Source organism: Pan paniscus, chromosome 6 (assembly GCF_029289425.2).
Source record: "Pan paniscus chromosome 6, NHGRI_mPanPan1-v2.0_pri, whole genome shotgun sequence".
Lineage (NCBI taxonomy): Eukaryota > Metazoa > Chordata > Mammalia > Primates > Hominidae > Pan > Pan paniscus.
In genome coordinates this window covers 185,818,216-185,839,877 of record NC_073255.2, presented here as the reverse complement: position 1 = coordinate 185,839,877, position 21,662 = coordinate 185,818,216, and the positions used below count along the sequence as shown (strand labels likewise).

General features: G+C 47.1%; 1 protein-coding gene across 5 annotated transcripts; it reads right to left on the bottom strand.

Annotated features, from left to right (window-relative positions):
- Nucleotides 1-880: 880 nt before the first annotated feature.
- ZNF212 (zinc finger protein 212) lies at nucleotides 881-17,801 on the bottom strand. 5 transcript variants are annotated; one of them, XM_008973950.4, is made up of 5 exons: nucleotides 17,425-17,801; nucleotides 6,688-7,077; nucleotides 6,429-6,555; nucleotides 3,052-3,141; nucleotides 881-2,288 (listed from the first exon to the last, which is right to left on the bottom strand). In XM_008973950.4, exons 1-5 carry the CDS (start codon nucleotides 17,446-17,448, stop codon nucleotides 1,432-1,434), a joined length of 1,488 nt encoding a protein of 495 aa, XP_008972198.3. In that variant the 5' UTR covers nucleotides 17,449-17,801; the 3' UTR covers nucleotides 881-1,431. The 5 variants fall into 5 exon arrangements, with proteins under 5 accessions (XP_008972198.3, XP_054971482.1, XP_063462204.1 ...); XM_055115507.2 differs by having other exon boundaries at nucleotides 881-2,285; nucleotides 17,425-17,570; XM_063606134.1 differs by having other exon boundaries at nucleotides 6,688-7,072; nucleotides 17,425-17,570.
- Between the last annotated feature and the right edge of the window lie 3,861 nt (nucleotides 17,802-21,662).

The window sequence follows — 21,662 nt, the reverse complement described above, 5'->3', positions numbered from 1 at the left end:
CCTCCCTCCCAATAGCCATCACCCAGACTGTCTCCAGCTCTCCACCATCATAAGTACAGTCCCCTAAAAATTTTCACCTATGCCACATCTTGTCTTCTGTCCTAGGTTTAAGTAAAAGTGCAGGTTAGGCTGTGCCATCAGTCCTTCCCTGTCATCACTCCAGGTCAGGTGCCTCTCCTCCACCTTGGCCCCAGAAGAGTGTTCTTGACAAGCAGAGAAAAACATCCAGTATGAACTCTTTTTTTTTTTTTCTTTTGCTAGTAGCAAGTTTTATTCTAAGCAACTGCAAATCATCCAAGGGGATGTTCACATATGACCCCAGAGCCCACTCCCATCCCCCCAGACAGCAGCGGGGCACACATTCAACACTCCTGAGACAAGCCATCTGTGTACTTTTTCTGTACCCTCTCTGGAACAGGCAATCCCAGAATGCATTTGGAAACTGTAATCCGAACCACCTCAAGTAAGGATTGGTGTAATAGGAACAAACTCAAATAACCACTGGTACAAGCTGAACAACCTTAAGTAACAAAGTAGTTTTCTACTCTGGGAGGCTGCAGAACATAGCCAGGAGGAGGTGGGAAGAGGAGAGGGGTATGCCGAGACACCGCAAGTCCCAGACCACAGCCATACCATCAGCAACTTCACTGGAATCTTTCTTCTCAACAGGGGCTGCAGGGTCTACCCCTCCGACTCTTTTCCTCTTGGTCCTTTTGAGACAATTTGAGAGCACCAAGCACCGCACGAGGGAACCTAGCACCGTGTCCCCTGCTCTCCGGCCTAAGTAAGCATCAGTGGGCTAAAAGAGCCCCATTAACAACTCCCTCCTAGAGGGTAGGTCCAGTCCCCAATTTAGGAACAACTTCTACAACTCTTAAAATGTAAAAAACAAGTGTTGGGCTGTATTCTTTAGAAAATCAACTAAAATCTAATTCCAAAAAAGGTTCTTCAGAGCAGGGCTAAGCAGTTCATTTAAATTATTTCTTCTACTTGTTATTAAACAAAGAGATTACAAAACAAGAAAAAAATGGAGGGTTATACTTCCCAGAACTCTTCCAGGCAGCTGCTCACCCCTATGGCCCGATTCAACCCTGTGGGAAGACATGAAATGCTGGGACGAGCCCTGGAACCAGCCACCAGTCCCTGTGGGGTCAGAACGCCAACCCCAGCCCACAAGCATTGGCATGAATGAGAAAACCAGAGACCTGAAGGTGCCAAGAAACAGCAAACTTGGCAGCAGGATGAAGACCTGGCCTGGACTCTTCTTCCACAGGGTTTTCAGGACAGCCTTTGGGCTTGGCTTGGTACTGGGACAAGGGAAGGCAAATCACAAACTGCCCTCAGGAAGAACTCAGTCCCTGACTGCAGTGTCTCTTCGGGGGAACCAATGCCACCCCCCTCCATCCCCCAGACGGGCGAGGGGCTGCACCCTTAAAGCAGGCCATTGGGCCTTCCGGGCTCCAGGGCCAGCCCACCCCGCTCCCGCTGGTGGATCTTCTGGTGCTGCAGGAGGTGCTGCTTCTGGACAAAGCTCTTCTCACACTCGGTGCAGCTGTAGGGCCGCTCGCCCGTGTGGATGCGCTGGTGCCGCACCAAGTCAGATGGGTGACTGAAGCTCTTGCCACAGTAACCACAGATGAGGGAACTCCGGCTTTTCCTCCAGGGGATGTGGCCAGGCAGGGCAACCAGGCTGTTGGGTGAGAACCTCTCCTGGACATGCTGGCCGGCACTGGGCCCCTCCTGCAGGTGGCAACGCTGATGGGTCACCAGGCTCACCTTGCAGCTGAAGCTCCTCAGGCACACATCACACTGATGCACCTTGGCCTTTTTGGTCTGTGGTTTCAGCCGTGGCCTGGGCCTAAGGCTCTCCTCTGGCTCCTCAGGTGTACAAGACCCCCACCCAGAGTGGCTGCGCAGATGTGTGGCCAGCTGCTGCTTATAGCGGAAGGTGATCTCACACTCAGAACATTCGTAGGGGCGGGAAGTGTCCTTTTTCAGCTTCAGGCCCTGCCCACATTCCTGGTCCAGCTGTACCTGCCTATGAGATTTCTGCTTCGGGCAGCCCACAGTTCTGCTGCTGCTAGGATCTCTACTACCAACAGGCTCCTCTAGAGTAGAGTCCCCAGGACCTGTTTCCAAGAGGACAGAACTGCCCTGACCACCCCAGAGTTTGGTCTGCTCTGGGCTCAGGAAAGCCTGCTCTTCAGCAATGCATGAGAACTCTCCAGGAAGATCCGCAGGGCCTTCCTGTGTATACTGTAGCTCCTGTTTGATCATGACCCCACCTGCTGCAAAGTGGAAGAAGACCAACAAAAAAGATCACATTCTAGTACCTTTGGTTTCTTCAGGACCAAACAAACATCTGTGAATTTCAGAAGCACCCCAGGAATAAGTGAATTAGGATAACGTGGAGGAGGATGACACTGGCTAGGTTCCAAGACTTGTATAAAACTATATTCATGTACAGTTTTTCCAATGTTGATTGGAAATATAAATGTATTACTCTTATAAAACAATACTGTAAATGATAGTTCTCCAAGCTTGTCTACAAATTTATATTTAATCCCTGTGAAAAACGACAGAATACACTGTAACAACTATACTCAATTAAGAGTGTTTAAATAACAAATTTGAATGATTAAACACAAACTAAACCTACAGCTTAAAAATTCATGTCCAGCTCTGTTCTTCCTCCATAACCTCCCAAATTACCTACTGACAAGTGCTTTTCCTACACTGCCTTCCCTCCTGAAGCTCTGACACACCTACGCTCAATCTCCAGCAGGTTTTGACTACCGCCTCGTATGGTATTCTATTCTGTAGGGCATGAAGAATAATGATTGATGTGGCCGTTAGTCTTTAAGACCCCACAGGGTGGTAGGAGTTGAGGCACATGTAACAGCTGAACTAACGACAATCATAAAGGAGTCCAGAACAAGCAGATGCCAGATGAGGTCACCAAGTCAGCACCTGGCACTTCAGCCGTGGGAAAGCTCACTCTAGGCTACAGAGGGCTATGGAAGGGGAACAGAATATTCCAGAGCCACTCACCTGGGTGGGCACCACCAGGACCTTCCTCTTCCAAGTCACCCAGCATCTCTGTACCCAACTCCGCTTCTCCCTCTGTCTGGCCAAGGACCTCTGGGTGGGAAACAGCACAGTGTGAGCCCAGGAGAGAGCGAAAGCTCACTGCACACTGATCAGCTGCCAATGACCAAGGTGACCAATGGCAGGGAGGAAATATAGATTCATAGGCTACTGTTCTTGTCAGTTTCCCCTAGCAGTTTGGGACAATTATAAAATTCTGGCCAATCATAACAACTGACTTGGCTAGCTGCTGCCTCCAGTGCTCCTCCATTAGAGGGCCTGTGGCTCAGGCAGGCAGGCTACAGAGCCACCACTGCCCTTGATGGCACCACCACCCACCTCTGCCTCTCCATGTGCGTGCAGCTTAAGTCTTGCCAATGCTTCCTTTCAGGGGATCTAATTTCATCCTTGCTAAGGCACTGCAAGGTAAGATGGGCACTGGGACAGACAAGGTCACAATGAGAGCATGTGACCCAACCAAGCTTACAAGGTCACTTTTCTGGCCCATTTTCTATTTCCTTTACCTCTTACTCTGCTCCAGGCACTCGACACTCCTCCATGTACCTAGGTTTTAAAAGACTTTGTCTACCAAACAAAACACATTTATTATGTAATAGGTAACATTTTGCATATAAAGACTTATATCTATTAAGCAGCACTCCTAATCAACAAGAAAAAAATCACTGAGACCACAATGACCAGCTATAATTCCGGCCAAACACCAAGAAAATGCTTTTGATCAGCCTGTGCTGCCTGCCTCTTCCAAGGTAACATAGGGTTATCAAATCATCTTTTTTTTTTTTTTTTTTTTTTTTTAAGCAACAGAGAGCTCACTATGTTGACCAGGCTGATTTCGAACTCCTAGCCTCAAGTTATCCTCCCACCTTGGCCTCCCAAAGTGTTGGGATTACAGATGTGAGCTACCACACCCATCTCAAATAGTCTTAAATATTAAAAACAGCATGAGAGGCCAGGTGCGGAGGCTCACGCCTGTAATCCCTGCACTTTGGGAGGCCGATGTGGGTGGATCACTTGAGCCCAGAAGTTCAAGACCAGCCTGGGCGACACAGTAAGACCCACGTCTCTACAAAAAATTTAAAAAATTTGCCAGGCGCAGCGACATGTGCCTGTAATCCCAGCTACTCGGAAAACTGAGGTGGGAGAATCATTTGAGCCCAAGCTGTCAAGGCTGCAGTGAGCTGAGATCGTACCACTGCACTCCAGCCTAGGTGACAGTCTCAAAAAAAAAAAAAAAAAAAAAAAAAAAGATAAAACAGGCCAGGCGCAGTGGCTCACACCTGTAATCCTAGCACTTTGGGGGGCTGAGATGGGCAGATCACGAAGTCAGGAGTTCAAGACCAGCCTGGCCAACATGGTGAAACCCCATTTCTACTAAAAATACAAAAATTAGCTGGGCGTGGTGGCGGTCACCTGTAATTTCAGCTACTCGAGAGGCTGAGGCAGGAGAATCGCTTGAACCCGTGAGGCAGAGGTTGCAGTGAGCCAAGATTGTGCCACTGCACTCCAGCCTGGGCAATAGAGCAAGACTCTGTCTCAAAGAAACAAAGAAAAAAAAAAGATACAATAAATTAGAAAACAACATGATGAACCCTAGCCATACCACACTATAGGGTATATGACATTTTATTTATTAGAAAATACTATCAAGAACAGACTATGTGACCACAGGAAAAAAAAAAAAAACACAAAAGGCACAATGCTGTGAGCTTTCCAAAAGTCTCTGTAAACGGGAGGACCTAGAGGCTGGCATTTCTCTGCCCGTGCAGGCCTGTAAACGGGAGGACCTAGAGACTGGCATTTCTCCGCCCGTGCGGGTCTGTAAACGGGAGGACCTAGAGACTGGCATTTCTCCGCCCGTGCAGGCCTGTAAACGGGAGGACCTAGAGGCTGGCATTTCTCCGCCCGTGCAGGCCTGTAAACGGGAGGACCTAGAGGCTGGCATTTCTCTGCCCGTGCAGGCCTGTAAACGGGAGGACCTAGAGGCTGGCATTTCTCCGCCGGTGCAGGCCTCTAAACGGGAGGACCTAGAGGCTGGCATTTCTCCGCCCGTGCAGGCCTGTAAATGGGAGGACCTAGAGGCTGGCATTTCTCCGCCCGTGCAGGTCTGTAAACGGGAGGACCTAGAGGCTGGCATTTCTCCCCCCGTGCAGGTCTGTAAACGGGAGGACCTAGAGGCTGGCATTTCTCCACCCGTGCAGGTCTTTAAACGGGAGGACCTAGAGGCTGGCATTTCTCCGCCCGTGCAGGCCTGTAAACGGGAGGACCTAGAGGCTGGCATTTCTCCGCCTGTGCAGGCCTGTAAACGGGAGGACCTAGAGGCTGGCATTTCTCCGCCCGTGCAGGCCTGTAAACGGGAGGATCTAGAGGCTGGCATTTCTCCGCCCGTGCAGGCCTGTAAACGGGAGAACCTAGAGGCTGGCATTTCTCCGCCGGTGCAGGCCTGTAAACGGGAGGACCTAGAGGCTGGCATTTCTCCGCCCGTGCAGGCCTGTAAACGGGAGGACCTAGAGGCTGGCATTTCTCCGCCCGTGCAGGCCTGTAAACGGGAGGACCTAGAGGCTGGCATTTCTCCGCCCGTGCAGGCCTGTAAACGGGAGGACCTAGAGGCTGGCATTTCTCCGCCCGTGCAGGCCTGTAAACGGGAGGACCTAGAGGCTGGCATTTCTCCGCCCGTGCAGGCCTGTAAACGGGAGGACCTAGAGGCTGGCATTTCTCCGCCCGTGCAGGCCTGTAAACGGGAGGATCTAGAGGCTGGCATTTCTCCGCCCGTGCAGGCCTGTAAACGGGAGAACCTAGAGGCTGGCATTTCTCCGCCGGTGCAGGCCTGTAAACGGGAGGACCTAGAGGCTGGCATTTCTCCGCCCGTGCAGGCCTGTAAACGGGAGGACCTAGAGGCTGGCATTTCTCCGCCGGTGCAGGCCTGTAAACGGGAGGACCTAGAGGCTGGCATTTCTCCGCCCGTGCAGGTCTGTAAACGGGAGGACCTAGAGGCTGGCATTTCTCCGCCGGTGCAGGCCTGTAAACGGGAGGACCTAGAGGCTGGCATTTCTCCGCCGGTGCAGGTCTGTAAACGGGAGGACCTAGAGGCTGGCATTTCTCCGCCCGTGCGGGTCTGTAAACGGGAGGACCTAGAGGCTGGCATTTCTCCGCCCGTGCAGGTCTGTAAACGGGAGGACCTAGAGACTGGCATTTCTCCGCCCGTGCAGGCCGACAGAGGACCCACAGCCACAGGAGCCACAGGTGTGGTCTGAATTACAGGCTGCCAGCCAGGAATTGTAGTATGTCTGAGACAGAATTCTAGGGAGAAAACTGCTACTCACTCAGAGAGACCAGTGTCTCATAGTTACTCTCCATCACGTTTCTGTAGAGCTCCTTCTGCCAATCCTCCAGATTCTCCCATTCCTGCTCGGTGAAACAGACGCCATCATTCTCCAGTGACCTGGACACCTGGAATCACCAATGGCACACCGTGAGTGCTTCTACTCACAGCTATGACAGAAAAGCCAGCAACTGAGGTGCTTACATATTAAAGGGCTGGCTCCCCCTTCTCTTATAACTTTTAATCCTCAATGAGACTACCTTGGGGGCCTCCCCCTTGCTGCCCGGGGGCAGCCGCAGGATCCAGAAGTTCCTGTTGCGCAGCAGGTTCTCCACGTTCTCCAGCCGCCTCTGCAGCAGCCCGTACTCCTGCAGCAGGGTCCCCAGCACGGCCCACTTGCCCTCCAGCTGGTTCCCGAACTCCACGGCCATCTTCTCACAGTCGGCCAGCTTCTTCTCGGCTGTCCCCGTGCGTCCCTCCAGGCTCTGTAGCCGGGCAGCCTGGGACTCCATCTTCTTCTCCACAGCCTGAATAGCGGCCACCACCGTCCAGAGTGAAATCTCGGTGGTCTGAAAATAGGAGCTTTTCTCTGTTGCTTGTGAAGGAAGTGTGGAAGAAGTTAAAGGTGTGGAGCGTCGTTTTCTCCTGTGCTGAAGGATCAAAGACACAGGGTCAATGTCACTTCCAAACATCAAGTAAAGAAAGCAATGTTCAAGTGTATCAGTGCTCAGAGTTATCTAGTTTCTTTTAATTAAAAAAAAAAAGCATGTCTTTTATTGATACTAAAAATTATACGTAGATATTGTATTAATAATGTTGGAAAACGCTGAAGAATAGAAAGAAAATATTACACAAAATCTTCTCACACACAATAAGCTGTTAGGGCTGGCCGTGGTGGCTCACAACTGTAATCCCAGCACTTTGGGAGGCCAAGGCAGCTGAATCACTTTAGCTCAGGAGTTTGACACCAGCCTGGCCAACAAGGCGAACCCTGTCTCTACAAAAAAGTTCAAAAAATTAGCCAGGCATGGTGATGCATGCCTGTAGTCCCAGGTACTTGGGGCACTGAGGTGGGAGGACGGCTTGAGCCCAGGAGGTTGAGGCTACAGTGAGCCAAGATCGTGCCAGTGCACTCCAGCCTGAGTAACAGAGTGAGACCCTGTCTCAAAAAAGAAAGAAAGAAAGAAAGAAGCTGTTTGAATTTTGGTGTATTTCTAAAGTTTTTTTTTCATCTTTTAGTTTATTTTTTTTCAACAAAAGTGAAATGATAGCGTGTATGTTCTGTTACCTATGCTTTACGCTTAGCATATTCTCTGAGACTCCTGTATCAGTGTTCATTTTTAAACCTATTTTTATTTAATGTTTTGGACTATATGATAAAAGATGTCACTTACATCTTATCTTGCTTCCACATCCCTGCCAGACTTCATAGTTGATCATGTCACCCCTGTTTGAAAACTTTCAATGGCTCCCCACAATAAAGACAAAATTCCTTAGCAGGACCTACAAGACCTAATTCATTCATCTTTGCACTCTAGCAGCTGGGATGGTGAATAAATCCTTAAAAAATATTTACTGAAATGATGTGACTAAGTCTACTGACATTTTCCTTATAATTTTCACTTTAATGAGCTGTCTCTGACAGTAGGAAAATCGCTGTCATAGAAGCTAAAATTACTGAAACCAACACTGGGCAAGTCTTCCCCAAGCTGTCCCCCTGCTGTCTCCCTGCACGTTCACTTCAGTCCTAACCCCCTCTGCAAACTTCACTTTATTTGAATAAAGCACACACTTTATTCAAGGCTGCTTCTCTAACCACAGTGAGGCCACCAAGACCGAGACACTTAGAGGAAATATCTCGGAAAGAACTGCTGGGGCCAAGGGTTGTGGTCCAGAGAACATGGGACAAAAGGAAACTGACTGGTGCAGAAATGAACATTTAAGTTTGGCCATGACCTACTCTAGTTACTCAAGTCAGTTAATTCATCATGGAACACATGAGACAAATGCTTAAATACATCCTCCTGCAAGAGATTAAAAGAAAAGTTCAATGTAAAAGACAAATACAAGCGAAACAAAACAAAATATTAAACTGGATATATGCATGCCATCATGTTTGTTTTGCTTCTACTTTAAGTCTGTGAGTCTCCTCTTTCTGTGGCCCAGCATTCTGTGCTCAGTAGCACTTTTTCTAGACAGGAACGTAGGTGAGAATCTGTGCAAAGGAATAAGCCCCCTCCTCTTCCACATAGTAAGAGGTTGAAAAGAATGATTAAGCTAGTTTCTTCTTGTCTTCTGTTTTGAATTATCTAGCATGATGGGAACAATTCAAATGTTCACGAACCAGTCAATGGATGAAAAAATTGTGATCCATCCAGTGTTATGGGTTGAATTGTGTCTCCTCAAAATAATACAGTAAAACCCTAATCCTCAGTACCTCAGGATGTGATCTTACTTGGAAATAAGGTACTTCCAAGGGTAATCAGGTTAAAATGAGGTCATTAGGATGGGCCTTAATCCAATGACTGATGTCCTTAAAACAGAGGACCTTTAGACGCAGACACACACACACACGGGGAGAAGATGTCTACTATGGTTTGTCCTCACCAAAACCCATGTTGAAATTGTATTCCCAATGTGGCAGTGTCGGGAGGTGAAGCCTCGTGGGAGGTGTTTGGGTCATGAGGGCATATCCCTCATAAATAAATTAATGCGCTCCCACAGGGGTGAGCTGTCATTGGCAGGAATGGATTAGTTCCCACTACAGTGGGTTGTGAAACAGTCTGACTTCTTTGGTCTCTCTCTTGCCTCCTCTGTCACCATGTGATCTCTACACACACCTGCTGCCCTTCCATTTTCTGCCATGAGTTTAAGCAGCTTGAAGCCCTCACTAGACACAGCTGCCCAATCTTGAACTTTCCAGCCACCAGAATTGTGGGCCAACTAAACCTCTTTTCTTCGTGAATTACCTAGCCTCATGTATTGTTACACCAATACATAATGGGCCATGTCAAGATTAAGGCAGAGACTGGACTTATGCTGCCACAAACCAAGAAAACACATGGGACCACCAGAAGCTAGGAGAGAAACACAAAACTCATAAGGAACCAACCCTGCAAACATCTTGATTTCAGACTCCTAACCTCCAGAACTGTGAGACAGAATTTCTGTTATTTAAGCTTCCCAGTTTGTTACACCAGCCCTAGGAAACAGACACACTATATAAGACACTTCATTATATACTGTATTATATATTTAGCGTATTTTTCCTATATAGCTTAGTAGACTACTAAGCCTGCTACTTAGTAGTAGACTGCTACTTCGACTACTAAGTCTACTACTATGTAATAAAAAGGAACCAAAATCACTGACATGTTTAACAACATGCTAAGTGACGGGAATCAGACAAAGGTCAGGCATGGTGGCTCATACCTATAATCCCAACACTTTGGGAGGCTAAGGTGGATCACTTGAGCCCAGGAGTTCGAGATCAGCCTGGGCAACAAAGCAAGACCCCCACCTCCACAATTTTTTTAAAATGAGCCAGACGTGGTGGCATGTGCCTGTAGTCCCAGCTACTTGGGAGGCTGAGGATGGGAGGATCACTTGAGCCCTGGAGCTCAAGGTTGCAGTGAACCATGATCGCACTACTGCACTCCAGCCTGAGTGACAAAGTAAGACCACTTAAAAAAAAAAAAAGAAGGGCCGGGCATGGTGGCTCACACCTAAAATCCCAACACTTTGGGAGGCCGAGGCGGGTGGATCACCTGAGGTTGGGAGTTCGAGACCAGCCTGACCAACATGGAGAAACCCCACCTCTACTAAAAATACAAAATGAGCCAGGCATGGTGGCGCATGCCTGTAATACCAGCTACTCGGGAGGCTGAGGCAGGAGAATCACTTAAACCTGGGAGGCAGAGGTTGTGGTGAACCGAGATCACACCATTGTACTCCAGCCTGGGCAACAAGAGCAAAACTCCAAAAAAAAAAAAAAAAAAAAAAGAATTCAGACACAAAAGGCTACATTTGTGTTTCTTACATGTTTGGAAAAAAGCAAACTATAGGGACAGAAATCAGATAAGTGGTTGCCAAGGGCTAGGGATAGGAGAAAAATATTGATTATAGGCCAGGCACAGTGGCTCACACCTGTAATCCCAGCACTTTGGGAGGCTGAGGAGGGCGGATTGATCATGAGGTCAGGAGATCAAGACCATCCTGGCTAACATGGTGAAACCCCATCTCTACTAAAAATACAAAAACAAAATTAGCCAGGTGTGGTGGCAGGCGCCTGTAGTCCCAGCTACTTGGGAGGCTGAGGCAGGAGAATGGTGTGAACCTGGCAGGCGGAGCCTGCAGTGAGCTGAGATCACACCACTGCACTCCAGCCTGGGCAACAGAATGAGACTCTGTCTCAAAAAAAAAAAAAGACTGATTATAAAGGGATATGAGGGAACTTTCTTGGATGATGGAAATATTCTCTATCTTGGTAATATGCTGGCTACACATTTGTCAAAATTTGTTGAACTATCTGCCTAAAGAGTAAATTTTACTGTATGTAAATGGTATCTCAATAAACAGGTCTTAGAATGTCAAAGTAGGAGAAAATGCTAGCTGTAATAAAAGATAACATAAACAAAGTCTAAAAACAAGGAGAGAATATTTGTAAACAGAATATGAAGTGGAAAAAGATCAAGAACCCCAAAATAAAACTGCAGATTGTAAATCATTCATGGAAGCGGAAATGCAGGCAGTCAATAAACAAATGAAAACACAACCACCTTACAATCAGGAATCCAAATATAACTAAGTGAAAGCACTTTCACCCATCAGACTGACAAACATGAAAGAGACACAAAGAATAACATTCAGAGCTGACTATAATGTGGTAAACTGACTCTCATAACACTCCTGGAAGGAATGAAAAATACTACACACTCTTAGGGGAAGAAAAATTTCAAGTCATTAAAAACCCTTTTACCTAGCAATCCCACTTGGGGAATCTATGGCTGGGCACAGTGGCTCGCGTCTGTAATCCCAGCACTTCGGGAGGCTTGAGGCGGGAGGACAGCTTGAGCCCAGGAGTTCAAGAACAGCCAGGGCAAGATGGTGAAATCCCATCTCTACAAAAAGACAAGAAAATTAGCCAGGCATGATGACAGGTGCCTATAGTTCCAGCCACTCAGGAAGCTGCGGTGGGAGGATCACTTGAGCCCAGGGGATTGAGGCTGCAGGGAGCCATGATCACACCACTTCCCTCCAGTGACAGAGAGAGATTCTGTCTCAAATAAATAAAGACACGGTCTCACTCTGTCATCCAGGCTGGAGGGCAGTGGCACGATTATACGTGCTGGTATTACAGGCATAAGTCACCCCACCCAACAGAAAAGTGACACATTTAGGATGAATTTCAATTCATAAACATAGTATGCAAATCCTTTTTTTTTTTTTTTTTTGAGATGGAGTCTCTCGCTCTGTCGCCCAGGCTGCAGGCTGGAGTGCAGTGGCATGATCTCAGCTTACTGCAACCTCTGTCTCAGGTTCAAGTGATTCCCCTGCCTCAGCCTCCCAAGTAGCTGGGATTACAGGTGTGTGCCACCACTCCTGGTTAATTTTTCTGTATTTTTAGTAGGGACAGGGTTTCACCATGTTGCCCAGGCGGGTCTCAAACTCCTGACCTCAAATGATCCACCTGCCTCCGCCTCCCAAAGTGCTAGGATTATAGGCATGAGCCACCATGCCCAGCCTTTTGAGACTCCATTTTTAATATCTTTCAATGTTTTAACATTTTCCCTAGGTATCTATTCCAACCATCAACTCCTGTATGACAAATAATCCCCAAATTTAGTGGTTTAAGACATCATCATCTACTTTGCACGTGAATCTGCAGTTAAAGGAGGGTGGCACATGGATGGTTCGTCTCTGCTCCACTCTCTGTCAAGTGGGGCAAATCACAGGCAGCCAGGTGCTAGAATCCCTTGAGAAATCCCAAGCCACATGAAGAGGGTGCATGAAGTGTTCTGTTCAATGGCCTTACCTACAATCTCAGTCTACACACCAGCATCAACCAAAAGACATGGGAATGCACACATTTTCATTCCCAATAGCTTTTTATTTTTGCCTCCTCTCTTTTGTTTTCATTTTGTCTCTACACTTTGATATTATATACTGATAGATATATGGATTAAAAAAATCATTTCTGGCCAGGCGCAGTGGCTCACGCCCGTAATTCCAGCCCTTTGGGAGGCCAAGGTGGGTGGATCATGAGGTCAGGAGATCGCGACCATCCTGGCTAACATGGTGAAACCCCATCTCTACTAAAAATACAAAAGGATTAGCCGGGCGTGGTGACGGGCTCCTGTAGTCCCAGCCACTGGGGAGGCTGAGGCAAGAGAATGGCATGAACCCGGGCGGCGGAGCTTGCAGTGAGCCGAGATCGCGCCACTGCACTCCAGCCTGGGCAACAGAGAGAGACTCTGTCTCAGAAAAAAAATAAAAATAATCATTTCTGTACCTGTGCTTCCAATATAATATCCACTAGTCACATGTGGCTGGTTAAATAAAATTAGCCGGGCACAGTGGCTCATGCCTGTAACCCCAACCCTTTGGGAGGCCAAGACAGCCGGATCACTTGAGGTCAGGAGTTCAAGACCAGCCTGACCAACATGATGAAACCCTGTCTCTACTAAAAATACAAAATTAGCCGGGTGTGGTGGCACATGACTGTAATCCCAGATACTCAGGAGGCTGAGGCAGAAGAATCACTTGAAACTGGGAGGCAGAGGTTGCAAGGTTGCAGTGAGCCAAGATTGCACCACTCTACTCCAGCCTGGGTGACAGAGTGAGAGTCCGTCTCAAAATAAATAAATAAAATTTAAAACTCAGTTCCTCAATCATACTAGCTAACATTTCAAGTGCTCAAAAGCCACATGTGCCTAGTGGCCACTGTATTAAACAGTGCAGAGCAGAACATTTCTATCATCTTGGAAAGTTCTACTGGATGCACTACACCCTTATAATTCTTTTCTATTTGATAAAATACTAAGGTTGTATTAAAATCTCCTATTATAACAGTGAATCTTTCTCGCAATTCTGTCAGTTTTGTTTTATATATTTTTAGCCTATGTAATTAGGTGCATACAGGTTTAGAAATTTTGTATCTAGCTGGTAAATTGAGTCTTTTACCATTACAAAAGTAGTAGTAGCCTTCTATCTCTAAAGACACTAAATATATTTGTCAACTTTCTTTTCATTAGTATTTGCTTGGCATATTTTTTCATGACCTTTTATATTCAACTGTTTCTATATCCTTATCTTTTAGTTGTATCTCTCTCTTTTTTTTTTTTTTTTTTTTTTTGAGACGGAGTCTCACTCTGTCACCCAGGCTGGAGTGCAGTGGTGCAATCTTGGCTCACTGCAACCTTCGCCTCCCAGGTTCAAGTGATTTTCCTGCCTCAGCAACCTCCGCCTCCTGGGTTCACGCCAGTCTCCTGCCTCAGCCTCCTGAGAAGCTGGGACTACAGGCACCCACCACCACATCCGGCTAATTTTTTGTATTTTTAGTAGAGACGGGATTTCACTGTGTTAGCCAAGATGGTCTCAATTTCCTGACCTCATGATCCACCCACCTTTGCCTCCCAAAGTGCTGGGATTACAGGCGTGAGCCACCACGCCCAGCCGGTTGTAACTCTTTTAAACCATCTAGTTGGATTTTTCCCCCATCCTGACAATCTATGCCTTTTAACTTGAACATTTCATTCATTTACATTTATTGTAATTGTTCATTAGTTTTGATTTATTTTTACCTTTTTTGTGCTATTTATCCCATCTTTCTTCTCTATTTTCTTGTCTTCTTTTACATTAATTTTTTCTTATTCCATTATCCCCCTTTCTGATCTGTAAGTTATACAACCAATTTCGAGTTGTTTAGCAAGTATCCTAGAAATTATGGGAAACATACATAGAAGGCCCTTTAACAAAGCCCTTTAAACACTTTAGTTCTGATCATCTCTTCCTCATATTTACATCAATGCCATCATGTATTTTAATTGTTTTTAACACAACAAGAAATTGTTACGTTTTATTAAGTCACTATTTGTTTAGATTTAACCATTTCCATGCATCATCACGTCTTCTCATATTTTCAGACTTTCTATTTGGGAAAATTTTCATTTTACCTGAGGTATATCTTTTAGAATTTCCTTTTCTAAGAGTGTATTGGTAGGAAACTGTCATTTTTAATTTGTCTAAAAATGTCTTCTTTACATCTTTGTTTCTGAAACATTTTTGCTGCATATAAAACTATGGGACCATAGTTACTTTCTTTCAACCTATTGACAATATCATTCTACTTTTGCCTAGCTTCCATGGTTGCTGTTGAGAAGCTGGCCCCCATTCATTTTGCTGTACTTCATTTCAAGGTAGTCTTTTTTTTTTTTTTTTTTTGGTTGCTTTTAAGAATTCCCTCTGCCTTAGGCCGGGTGCGGTGGCTCATGCGGTGGTAATCCCAGCACTTTGGGAGGCCGAGGCAGGTGGATCACCTGAGGTCAGGAGTTCAGAGACCAGCCCAGCCAACACGGTGAAACCCCATCTCTACTAAAAATACAAAATTAGCCAGGCATGGTGACGCATGCCTGTAATCCCAGCTACTCCAGAGACTGAGGCAGGAGAATCGCTTAGAACCTGGGAGGCAGAGGTTTCAGGGAGCCAAGATTGCTCCACTGCACTCCAGCCAGAGCAAGAGAGCGAGACTCTCTCAAAAAGAAAAAAAAAAAAAAGAAAAAAAAAAAAAGAAAAGAAAAAGAAGAAAAGAAAGAAAAGAAACGAAACTATGGCCAGGCACGGTGGCTGGCCATCTCAGTGCCAAGGTTTAACAACTTACTTTGCAATCATCTGAAGGTCAGACCTTACTTTCAGTTCACCCTTACACAGAATGTTACCCTTTGAACTCTCTGCTTCATGGGATTGGGTTAGGGAGCTTCTTAGACTTTCCATCTTAGGCTCTGAGATGTGTGTTCCATTTTGCAGGTCCCTTGAATCATAAACACCAAAGATGAATGTTTGGCCAATGCCCTCAAAGTTGGCTTCAGAACTCTATCACTTTCGAGTCTCCTCTTTCGCTTAAGTTTTGGGGCTCCAAGTATTCTTTACTAAAATACATTTCAAATGCATTTATGTGCAGGGTTTTCCAGTATTTTCAGTTGTTTCATCAGGGCACCTACTTGATCTTACTGTTAAATGAGAGACACCTGAAATGTCTGAGAAGAGAAACAGGCTCAAGAACAATTTGAATAAGTTCTACAACGACAGATTCATGTTATTTAAGGCATAGTTTGGGATTGTGGTGGACTTTTTTTTTTTTTTTTTTTTTGAGACGGAGTCTCGCTCTGTCACCCAGGCTGGAGTGCAATAGCACGATCTCAGCTCACTGCAACCTCCACCTCCCAGGTTCAAGCGATTATTCTGCCTCAGCCTCCCGAGTAGCTGGGTCTACAGGCACCCGCCACCACGCCCGGCTAATTTTTGTATTTTTAGTAGAGACCGGGTTTCACCACATTGGCCAGACTAGTCTTGAACTCCTGACCTCGTGATCCGCCCTCCTCGGCCTCCCAAAGTGCTGGGATTACAGGCATGAGCCACTGCGCCTGGCCTGTGGTGGACCTTTAAGGCTTCTTCCTAACAAGGTCTACTGACGACATGTAGGTAATTGTGGAGTGACCTGGCAGGAAGAACTGTGGCAGAATCCTCTCGCCGGACTCTAACACTAACTAGATCTTGTGGAAAAGCCAAGTCTTTGACTGGCTCAGCCTAGCTTATAGGAGTCAGATGAGGTTAATATTGTAAACATTTGTGTCTTGTCTTCCCAATTCAACTGTTAACTTCCTTGAAAGCAAATACTGTGTTCTCTAAGTCTCCCAATCTCTCCGTTCTTAGTTCTTAACGCACTTTCTACAAGAATCAAATATAGCGCACCCTGCTCATGGTCAAATTTTCCCCACAGAATTTCCTTAGCCCTCCATTCTCACAAAGATCTAACATGATTCTCGAAGTGTTTCTAGACCAAGGAACACTTCATTAAAAGTCAATTCAATTCCAGCTGCCCCTTCCGTTGCAAACCCTCTGGTGTTGTTAAATTAACCACTACTTTGAAACAGTATGGGAACAGTATGAGAATGTCGGAGCTGGAAGGAAACTTAAAGCCTTAGAGATCATCTAGCAACTACTCCAACACTCTCGATTTACAATTAAGAAAACGAAAGAGACCCAGAGAAGCGAACACAGTTGCCTAAAATCACCCAAATGGATAGCTGAAAGCTTCGTGACTCCACAAATAGGATTTTCCTCGCACCAAACTCCGTATCTTGACATTCCCAGAATGGGGATGGTCGGTGGGCTGGGAGGGGGGTGTTGGGTGGGGGGGGTGAAGGAGAGAGTTTGGGCAGCTCTACAAACAAAATGCAGCAACTCCAATGTAGATAACATCCGTCCCCAAGGAGAAGCAGCCCAGGCTGACTTCAACCTGTGGCTGCAATCCCCAGACAGAAATCTGCAGCACTGGAGAAACCGACAACACATCGGACCGAAGAGGAGGTGGTCGCAGAGAGGCAAGTCCTGGGGTCTCCCGGGCAGCGGGAGAGCTCACTCGTAGCGACGGAGACCGTTACCAATCTGGAAACACTCCAACCTGGGAACGGGCTCTTTTGGCACGAAAGAGAAAATGTGTGGGCAGGGTCACAAATCCACCAACCTAAAGCAAGCTTCAGAGAAGTTTCTGGGCAAGGGCGCACGGCGCCGAGGCTCCGACCCCGCTGCAGAAGGAACCGGAGGGAAAAAAGGGCAGAGCACTGGGGTCGCGAAGAGGAGGGTCCGCGTTCACCCGCGCCAACTGCAGCCCCGGGAAACCAAGACCCCGGCGGCGTCCAAACCGCGAAGCCCCGCCCCCGGCAGGGGACTCCGCCATCCCCAACGCGCCCTCGAGCCCGCGCGCCGGTGCCTCTTACCCGAGCAGGCGCCGACTCCGCCATGGCTCCAGTCGCCCCTCAACACCCAGACCCCGCCTCGGAGCCCCCGTGCTGCGTTCCTGTCCGCTCGGCGCCCCAGAGCCTGCTGGAAGCCGCCGCCGCCGCCGTGTTGATGCCAGGTGCATTCTGGGAGCAGCGACCTCCCAGGCACAAGACCGGCTCCAGCCGCTCTTCCTCGCTGTGCAGGCTTCCCATTGTGCCCCCGTGCGGCGGGAGGGAGAACGCTGCTTGGCACTCCCGGCCAGAGTGCGGGCACCAGGAGGGCTCAGTCACTCAAAAGTCAAGACCAGGTTCCGCGTTTCAGGCAAAGCCACGGGATCCTGCTGTCTTCCGTATGCCCAGCACTCTGCTAAATGCTTTGAGGGATTCAAAAATGTGTACAACTCAGACTTTTTGCTGAGGAAAGAACATGTAATGTTGTTGGGGAAAAGAAATATGGTTCCAAAAGGCAAGTGATTTTATTCCAAAAGTTCACCTGTTATTTGGCTTTTTAGAAACTGGGAACAGTTTCCATATCAACAGTGTGGAGCGTGGGGTCAGGCCCAGGCCAGCCCTCTGTAGTCTGTTAATTATGGTAATCATGTGCCTTGGAAAGTCCAAGACAACCCTGATTTCAAATATTTCCAGTCCTCATGCTACATGTAAGACGATGTGTCCGGAATTTTTGTTGGAAAGTACGGCCACATGACCATTTAATCGCCATGTACTTAATCCCCAATACCAGCAACACTACGGCAACCGTAGCTGCCTAATTTATACCATTGTCTCTCTGGAGACAAGCAATGAACTTCCACTTCACAGGATAGGCGTGAAGTGTTTCCTCTGAGAACGAAACTTTTTTTTTTTTGAGATGGAGTTTCGCTCTTGTTGCCCAGGCTGGAGTGCAATGGCACAATCTCGGCTCACTGCAACCTCCACCTCCCGGGTTCAAGCGATTCTTCTGCCTCAGCCTCCCTAGTAGCTGGGATTACAGGCATGCGCCACCACGCCTGGCTAATTTTGTATTTTTAGTAGAGACGGGGTTTCTCCATGTTAGTCAGGCTGGTCTAAAACTCCCGACCTCAGGTGATCCGCCCACCTCAGCCTCCCAAAGCGCCGGGATTACAGGTGTGAGCCACCCCACCCGGCGGAGAACGAAACTTTTAAGATCATGACTGGCTCCTTCCTCACATGCAGGGCTCAGTTCAGATTCTACATCCTCAGAGAGATATCCCCAGTCCCCCCTTTCTACAGCCCCACACCATCCTCCATCTCAATACTCAATCTCGTTACCCTGCTGGAAATTTTTCATACTATTTATCACCATCTGAAGTAATCTCTTTTTTTCACTCATTTACATATTAATTATCTGTATCTCTTCCACTGAAATGTCTCTCTACTGTATCCTCCATTTGTTGTACACAGAAGTGTTCATATTTGTAAATGATTGAATGGTGAATCAGAGTGTAAGGATATGAAATGTCATCTCAAACAGAGGCATTATTTCCAGGGCAACTAGATCAACAGGCACGTCACTGAATCATTAATAAATCTAGAGAAAGAATGGGCCAGGCTGAAGAAACCGGTCAGTCAGGGAAATCCTGTCCAGAGGGTCTGACCTAATCTCTCAGACCAACAAACTCTTGGTGTCAGATACAGAAAAAAAAAAATGTGTCATGGGTGAGGTGGCTCATGCCTGTAATCCTAGCACTTTGGGAGGGCAAGGCAGGAGGATCACTGGAGTTTGAGACCAACCTGAGCAAATAGGCAGACCCTGTCTCTACAAAATTAAAATTAAAATTAAAATGAGCCAGGAGTAGTGGTGCACACCTGTAGTCTCAGCTACTCAAGAGGTTGAGGTGGAAGAATCATTTGAACCCAGTAGTTCAAGGCTGCGGTGAATCACGATCGCACCACTGCACTGCAGCGTAGGCAACAGACCAAGATCTTGTCTTTAAAAATAAAATAAAAATGTTATCCTCCACAGGCACAATATCAGGATATAGGATGCTGAGGTCATTAAACAGTTCAGTCGTAGAACTCATTCCCTCTATTCTATTTCTATACTCACAAGACAACCTTCTGACGTTGCATGTTGCCAGGTAGCTTCTGGGAGGCAACATGCAGGTGAAGCTGATGCACATTTATACCTCAGTCTCTTGAAAATGAGCATGTTTCAGCATCCCAGACTCTGAGCCTGGAAGTCTGGAAAAAGGTTCAGATCAAATTTCCAGCCTGCAAAGGAGGCAGCACCAGGCACCAGGGTTGCAATCACGTGGGCTGGTGGAGATGGTGTGGCGCCTGCAGTCCCCTGGGCGGGTGAAGACAGTGTGGCACAGTGATTTGCTAAGTGGGGCTGGGGAGTGAGACCGTCTGGGTCCCTAGCCCAGCACTGCCAGTATATTAGGTTTCTCTAGACAGACTAATAGGATATATATATAATGTTATATAAAGGGGAGTTTATTAAGTATTAACTCACATGCTCACAAGGCTCCACAATAGGCTATCTGGAAGCTGAGGAGCAAGGAGAGCCAGTCTGAGTCCCAAAACTGAAGAACCTAGAGTCTGATGTTCGTTGATGTTCGAGGGTGGGAAGGGTCCAGCACGGGAGAAAGAGGTAGGCTGGGAGGCTAGGCCAGTCTAGTCTTTTGACATTTTTCTGCCTACTTTATATTCTAGCTGTGCTGGCAGCTGATTAGATGGTGCCCACCAGATTGAGGGTGGTCTGCCTTTCCCAGCCTACTGACTCAAATGTTAATCTCCTTTGGCAACATCCTCACAGACACACCCAGGATCAATACTTTACATCCTTCAATGCGATCAAGTTGATTCAGTATTCACCATCACAGCCACTTACTAGATGTGAAGCTTGGTCAGGTCTTTAACTTCTTAGTACTTGTTTCCTCATGATTATTGGTGAATAGATAACAGTACTTAGCTCACAGAGTTGTGTGAATTAAATGAGTGAATTCAAGTCAAGTGCTTAGAACAGTACCTGGCACAGAAGAAGAGCTCAAGAAGTACTCATGATCATTATTGTTGTTTAGTCCCAGATCCTTCATTTACTAAGTGCTGTGGCTCATGCTTACTCTGCCCTAGTGTCCTTGTCTTCCGCTGAGAATGTGAACACCTCATCCTAAGGTTGCTGATGGAACTAAAAGAAAGAATTTATGTAAAGTGCTTATGTAGTCAAGTGCCCGGCATACAGCAAGCACTTGATAACAGGCAATTTCTTCTCTCTGCTTTACTTTTGCAAGGCCCAAGCCTTGTATTGCAATGAATTCAGCAGGATAAATGTGGCTTTGTTGTGTCTCTTAGAAGCTACCCATTTGTTTTTTCCAACTGACATTCAAATCTTGACATATGCTGTTTTAAAAAACGTTGTTGGCCGGGCGTGGTGGCTCACGCCTGTAATCCCAGCACTTTGGGAGGCCAAGGCAGGCAGATCACAAGGTCAGGAGATCGAGACCATCCTGGCTAACATGGTGAAACCCTGTCTCCACTAAAAATACAAAAAATTAGCCAGGTGTGGTGGCGGGCGCCTGTAGTCCCAGCTACTCCGGAGGCTGAGGCAGGAGAATGGTGTGAACCTGGGAGGCGGAGCTTGCAGTGAGCGAGATTGCACCACTGCACTCCAGCCTAAGCCACAGAGCGAGACTCCGTCTCAAAAAAAATTGTTGTTGTTTTTTGTTTTTTGTTTTGAGACAGAATCTCGCTCTCTTGCCAAGGCTGGAGTGCAGTGGAGAAATCTTGGCTCACTGCAACCTCTGCCTCCCAGGTCCAAGCGATTCTCCTGCCTCAGCCTCCCAAGTAGCCGGCATTACAGGTGTGTGCCACCACGCCAAGCTAACTTTTGTATTTTTAGTAGAGAGGGGGTTTCATCATGTTGGCCAGGCTGGTCTCGAACTCCTGACCTCAAGTGATCCACCCGCCTCGGCCTCCCAAAGTGCTGGGATTACAGGTATGAGCCACTGCGCCCAGTCCGTTTTAAAAAACTTTTTTTTTCCTCTTTTTTTTTGAGACGGAGTCTCTCTCTGTCACCCAGGCTGGAGTGCAGTGTCGCGATCTCCGCTCACTGCAAGCTCCACCTCCCGGGTTCACGCCATTCTCCTGCCTCAGCCTTTTGAGTAACTGGGACTACAGGCACCCGCCACCACGCCCAGCTAATTTTTTTTTTTTTTTTTTTTTTTTGTATTTTTAGTAGAGACAGGGTTTCACCGTGTTAGCCAGGATGGTCT

What these genes read in the sequence shown, in the direction of transcription:
- ZNF212 (XM_063606134.1), bottom strand. Translation starts at nt 17,570, where the DNA reads ATGCACCTGGCATCAACACGGCGGCGGCGGCGGCTTCCAGCAGGCTCT. An exon ending in TGAGACACTGGTCTCTCTGA is followed by an intron (nt 3,142 to 6,428) that starts GTGAGTAGCAGT and finishes TTTCCCACCCAG; the next exon opens with AGGTCCTTGGCCAGACAGAG. An exon ending in TCCTGGTGGTGCCCACCCAG is followed by an intron (nt 2,289 to 3,051) that starts GTGAGTGGCTCT and finishes TCCACTTTGCAG; the next exon opens with CAGGTGGGGTCATGATCAAA.